The sequence below is a fragment of the Triticum aestivum genome, chromosome 7A (assembly GCF_018294505.1).
Source record: "Triticum aestivum cultivar Chinese Spring chromosome 7A, IWGSC CS RefSeq v2.1, whole genome shotgun sequence".
Lineage (NCBI taxonomy): Eukaryota > Viridiplantae > Streptophyta > Magnoliopsida > Poales > Poaceae > Triticum > Triticum aestivum.
The window spans coordinates 691,360,678-691,366,670 of record NC_057812.1 but is presented as its reverse complement, the minus strand read 5'-3'; the positions used below and the strand labels follow the sequence as shown (position 1 = coordinate 691,366,670).

The 5,993-nt window shown below is 48.9% G+C and overlaps 1 protein-coding gene and 1 long non-coding RNA gene across 2 annotated transcripts; both read left to right on the top strand.

Moving 5' to 3' along the window:
* The first annotated feature begins 2,020 nt into the window (after window positions 1-2,020).
* Window positions 2,021-2,760, top strand: LOC123148780 (DEAD-box ATP-dependent RNA helicase 15-like). Its single transcript, XM_044568264.1, has 3 exons — window positions 2,021-2,164; window positions 2,324-2,431; window positions 2,518-2,760. The coding sequence occupies exons 1-3, from the start codon at window positions 2,142-2,144 to the stop codon at window positions 2,648-2,650; spliced, it is 264 nt and encodes an 87-aa protein (XP_044424199.1). The 5' UTR covers window positions 2,021-2,141; the 3' UTR covers window positions 2,651-2,760.
* A 2,419-nt stretch (window positions 2,761-5,179) lies between these two features.
* LOC123148804 (uncharacterized) lies at window positions 5,180-5,760 on the top strand. The gene is made up of 3 exons (XR_006474138.1): window positions 5,180-5,382; window positions 5,473-5,531; window positions 5,620-5,760. It is a non-coding gene; the product is annotated as an uncharacterized lncRNA (long non-coding RNA).
* The last annotated feature ends 233 nt before the right edge of the window (window positions 5,761-5,993 follow it).

Sequence of the window (5,993 nt, the reverse complement as noted above, 5' to 3'; positions counted from 1 at the left end):
GACTCCATATCCTTGTACGAGTCCACAATCACTACACGAGATGAACCTGGGTTTGGTGAATGGAAGTTGGCCTTAGGTGTAATAGGACTCCCAGTTACTGCGCACGATCGTATACTGAGGTGCTCCCCGTCGGTTGTTGGAACGACGCGAGCCGGGCCGTGCCTCGATTCCTTTCAAAAAGATGAAGGGACAGAGGTGACTAATTCCCTATCTCATTTGGGTTCGGAAAACGAATCGACATCTCGATGTGATACAGCCCTTTCCATTTTTGTTGGGAAAGAACGGCGAAGTCCATCCGAACCCTCCAATGAAGAAATAAGAGGAGAGCAAAGCCCAGTGGCACGCGAAGCGCATGCGGAAGGGGCACGGAGAAATAAAGAAGTGTGGGGGAGAATCAGCCGAGCTCATTCCCTTTGCTTCCTGGGCCCAAAACAGTGTTTTGTTTCCTAGCCAAATCAAGGATTTGGGGCTGATTGCAAAAGATATCTGAATAGAAAGATAGATCCATCCATCTATCCATCTATCTAAAAAAGAATCGATTTCGATTTCATGAAACCTTTGATTCAAAGAACTGCACTTAGCCCCCCCCCCGGCTCATGAAACGGCTCTGCTGCAATGGATGGCAGAGGGTCCGTAGTACCCGAAGCACTGGAGTGATCCAGTAGCCGGGAAGGGGCCTAGAAGTGCCTACTACTACACCACACCACACTTGGCCCCATCTGTCGGTTTCAACAGACTAGAAGTGATAGCATCTCAATCATCATCATCATCCATATCAGCGTCCTGTGTAGTCCTCTTCCCAGGCCGGTCACCTCCCAATGCCATTCTTCTACGGCCTCAGTGCCTCACTAGTGAGGCCCTCCCTCACGCACACCACAGATAAGTTTCAGCCCTGGCCGAATTTTTAGCTCGCACCAAATATCCAAGCCTATTTATTGCAGGTAACCCGCGTGCGACCTTCTCAGCTCGATAGACAAGCTTAATTGACCTTCTGAATCTGGATTTTACAAAACGTTCCTTCTCCCATTTCTACCAGAGTAGTAGATACACTAACCGGCTATTCTCATCTCAATAGATCCTTTGATTTCTCTCAATTATTCTCATCTCAACACAACCGATCCCCCCTCCCCCCCAATTCCCTCCCGTGAAACCAGCCACCATTGCCATTCTCTTTACAGTTTAGATCCAACATGCCACTGTTGTTCCACCACCGCCGAATGACGGAGCCACACTGCTGGCGGCCGGCGCGGGTTTCCCCTACTCACAATGTTTGTCCAGGGCATTTGCCTGTCGGTTGCAGCCAAACTCCTCAATGCAAACACAATCATGCTGCTCATCCTAGCCGGTCGAGGCCAGATTCTTTACATCGGGCAAGTCCTCTGCACGCCACCGGAATGAGTTCTCCTTCTCTCGGCGCCAGAGCAGTCGATAAAAATCAATCTACTTAGGCAAAACTAACAGGAATGGAGTTGACCGGTTGGCTCTGTCCGTCTTTTCATGTCACCGCCGTGTTTCCTCGGCGCCTTATTTTTTACGGGAAGGGGCATGCTTTATACACCAAATAATGGTTACATCATTGGCCAAAATTTTCATAAGAAAATAAGGGGGTGCATCCGCCCAAACATATGGGGTATTCGCACGTCCCTATCTTGCCAGCTCATGAGCTCTACTATATCCGTGTCTCTAAAACAATGCTCAATTGTAACCTTCCAAAATTCAAGCAAACTACTACGACAATCATCTACCGCCGGTGCTGGTACCATGGTTGGCACGATGACATTTTCGTCAGGAACGAGCACACCAAGCTTGGAATCGAGATTTGACAACAGGCAAAGACTCATATCGGTGGGTGTATGCGCGTATGTATGAGTAGTTGCATCCGTATTTGTGTTAAGAAAAAGGAAAGGAGGGATTTATTGCGCCAAGATTCGCATTGCCACTTGTCGCTACGATTTTTTTTCCTTCTTAGCCCAAACCGGATTAACCCACGTCGTCAAAGAAAACCTCTGAAACCCTAAATTCTCTGTCCCGATTCCTTCCAGCGCCGCTCCCATCCCTCTCTCTGCTCCCCCACGATCCACCCCTCTCCATTCCCAATTAAACGATCCCCTCCTCGTCGAGCCTGGATCTGGCCGTACCCTATGGAGCGACACAATTCATTCAGGTGAGCCTCGATATGGGCGGATCACGCCGCCCTGCCGCTTCTTTCTTTGCAGCCCGCCCCCGCATCTTTTCTATCTCCGCGAGAAGACATCTGACTGCCTGCGTGCGATTTCTAGAGTTTCTCACTCGAATTGACACCAGCTTCTTCCTTGGTTGCCAGGATGGGAGAGGCCAAGGAGAACGACGTGTACAAGCAGGAGCTGCTCGACGACGACAAGGCTGTTGACGCCGCCGCCAAGCCGGCCGCCGGGCACGCAGCCGCCAGGAAGTAATTATTCGTTCAACTTCCTTGTTTTTCTTCATCTTCCCTTCACTTTGCTTGTTCTCATTCTGACGGACGGCCTATGCGCGCAGGGGCAACGTCGGCAGCCACAGCTCCGGCTTCACAGACTTCTTTCTCAAGCCCGAGCTGCTCCGGGCCATCCAGGACTGTGGCCTTGAGACCAGGACTAACGCTTGGAGCAGCGTCCCCCCGAAGGCAAGTTAGTTCGATTGGTTAGCATGTAGTACAACGCTTAGCTATCCCCCTTGGCACCCATTAATCGCCACGTATTAGCTTTCAGTGGTTTCAAAAGCATACGAACTAGACCGCTAGGAATAACTAGTAATCCCATATATGTGATCTCTTATATTTCTTTACAGCGGGAGTAAAAGGCAACCATTAATTCCACAGCGTCTAACATGCTCCAACTAGAGCTACCCTCATAAGGCACTGTATGTGCTGGTTAATCTGTTGCGAAATTCACTAGAGCATGTTTGAAACCTATCAATGTATGCTAGCAGAGATGCTGATCACGTTCATAATTCCCTTCAAATATTTCAGTTCCTTTTTGATGGACAGGCTACACCCGCAAGGCCGCTTGACTATGAGGAGGACGATAACCAGGCCGTCGACGCTGCCGCCAAGCCTACCTCTCGCCATGTAGCACAAGAAGTTATTATACATTTCAATATTTTTTTCCTTCTCCCATCCAATTGTTTGGTCCCTTTCTAACGGACGATCTATGCGCGCAGGAGTGGCGTCGGCATCCATAGCTCCGGCTTCAGGGACTTCTTACTCATGCCTGGGCTACTCCGGGCCATCCAGAAATTCTGCCTTGAGCACCCATGGGCAATTGAGTTCGAATGATTAGCATCTATATATGCCCCTTAGCTATTCCCCTCGGAGCCATTAATAGGCACCGCTTCGCTTTCAGGTTTCAACCCACTTGAGCCGAGTGAAATGCATTAAAGTATCACAATTGTGTCGTCATTACTAGCAACTTAACATCACTTTTGTGTTTTCGACAACTTAACATCACTTTTGTGTTTTCGACCCAAAAAACACATTTTTTAGTTAATTTCACTGAATGCACTGACCACTCTCTGAGTTTGCTGAAACAACGATTATGAAATGTTGGATCCGCTTAGGCTGAATTGGCAAAAAAATATTCCATGTGGACAGTTGACCTGGTCTTTTTCCTCCACCTCCGCCCCTCTCTCTTTGGCAAGGGGTGGCAGGCGGTGGGCACAACAAATTGGCACCCAGGGGTACCTCGCCGACGTGGGCCTCACCATGCACACTTACCTGCCGCTGCCCTCCATGACGCGTCGTCGCACTCACCCAGGCATCGCAGTGCTCCTGGAATCGCCACACCTCCCAAGATCCGGCACACCATATGCTTTTCCAGCCATCAGCCTGCCACCCTCCATGATTTGAGTCCCTCGGTCTTCGATTCCCATGGCTTCGAGCACCGCACCAGCGCCCTCACCGCGGCCCGTTCTAGATTCAGTGAGGGAGCATAACCCCTACCCCGAGCAATGCATCTCCTCGCGTGGAGTAGTGCTGGATGTAGGGGCACTCCCCTGGAAGGACGTGGAAGCTAGGATTGACGACTAGAGCTGGCACACCTCACCAGTGTAGTCAGTGGTGCAGTTGTGCAGTAGGTCATGCGCGGCGGCCACTATGACAATCCGTGGAAGCCTGACATCGTCCCATTCCGGCCATCTGTACCGAATTTGTCGGTAAGCGCATGGTGCCTGGTCAACCACCGGCAGCGACATGAACGGACCCGGCTAGAACTCCGCTTCCGATGCATTTTTAGCTAAGTTTTAGGTGGTTTTCTGCCATTTTTTTAAAATTGGTGGTAAATTGGTAATGGCAACATAATTGTGGAGGTTTTATTCATTTCACTCACATGAGCTAGACCGGTAGGAATAGTAGTAGAAGGAAAACAAAGGAAAACCCTTAATTCCACTGTCTACCATGCTCGAACTAGAGCTATCCTCTTTTTTCATAGCAAAAAAACCATAGTGCACTGTATTTGGTAGTTAATTTGTTGTGAAATTGATTAAAAATTTGTTTCGAATCTGCCAATGTATACGTAGAGATGATGATCACATTCATCACTCGATTAATCTATTTATATCCCTTCCCAACCACAAATCTCGTGTCCTAGTTTCCCCTCTAAAACTTAAGGCGGGAGCGTTTACAGCTACGAAAAAGAAGGTGTGTTCTTGGGTCTCACCTTGGAGGGGTCGACATCATTCTTCGGCTGCAAAATGACCATAATAAACTCTAGCATGTACAACGTTCCCACATTCATCATGGTATTTTATCATCTTTTTGAGAGCAACCACGCTGTGTTTGACAAAGACTGTATTGCATCTACTGGAATAGTCGTGATACCAAGTGCCATAAGCCCATAACTGTAGGTGTGAGGCCGCCGCAATTGGAGTTGCCGCCACTGTCCTATTCCTTTCTTGCCCTCAGTTATTCTGGTCTTCAGGTCATCGTGTAATGTAGTAAGTGAAAACTCTTCACCATGAACCAAAAAGGCAAGTCTTTTTCTTTTCTCTTTCAACTAGATGTCATCCATTGAATTTTCTCAGGGCCAATAGCTCCTGTGCGACATGTTTGATGTGAATTTGCTTGAGTGCGACGTTGTTCGAGCGAATGGCTATGGTGCGACACATTTAAGCAGGTAAATAGCCCAGGGCCACATGGGGTGTTAAATGTGGTTAAATTGGTCGTCAACCAAGCCCGTTTATGTTAGGACATGTGGGTCCAACTTAATTGCTCCTCAAAACAGCTAACCGTGCCCTGCCGCCCGACCGTGCCGGACCCGCCACTCTGCCCCCTCCCCCCTTCTTCTCCGGTGGCGGCGGATCTTGCGTTCTCAACGGCGGCGGCGGAGCCCTCGTTCTCAACGGCGGCGGAGCCTTCGTCCTCAAAAAATGGTGAGTGAAAACCCTAGTCCCCCTCCCGTTCCTCTCTCGGCCCCGTAGATCTCAGCTCGTTTCCTCTGTTTTCGCTTGTTGAATCGATAGGTTGTGAGGGGAGCCCGTGGGCATACTGAGATGGAGCCCCCAGATTCAACTTCGAATAGGTAATGCTCCTCTCTCTGATCCAATTTTGCATGCAATTAGGGCCTAGTCTGCTCTTTCTCACGGGCTCACACTGTCCGCCACTGACAGAGGGGATGCTGCCGCTCGGACCTTCGAATTGACGGTCAATTTCTTTCCATCAAAGGCAAAATTAGTTGATGGTAGCATTCAGAACATTGAGAGAGACACAATTGTTAAATGGGAGGTTGAGTTTACAGAGATTGATCCACAAGTTCTATAGAACATGGGAGAGAAGGCAGTGAAGAAATGGGTGGAAAAAATTGGGGAGAATGTTGTTTGGGGTCCAGAGCAAGAAGTATCACTGTTGCGGTTTGATGATTGGAAAGGAGAGTATGTGAGAATGGAAGATGGTGAACAGATTGTTGATGAAATCGATCGGCAAAACGGCTGGACAAGCAAACGAGCTAATTTTTTTGCTGAGCTGGTTGATCTGAATATTTTTT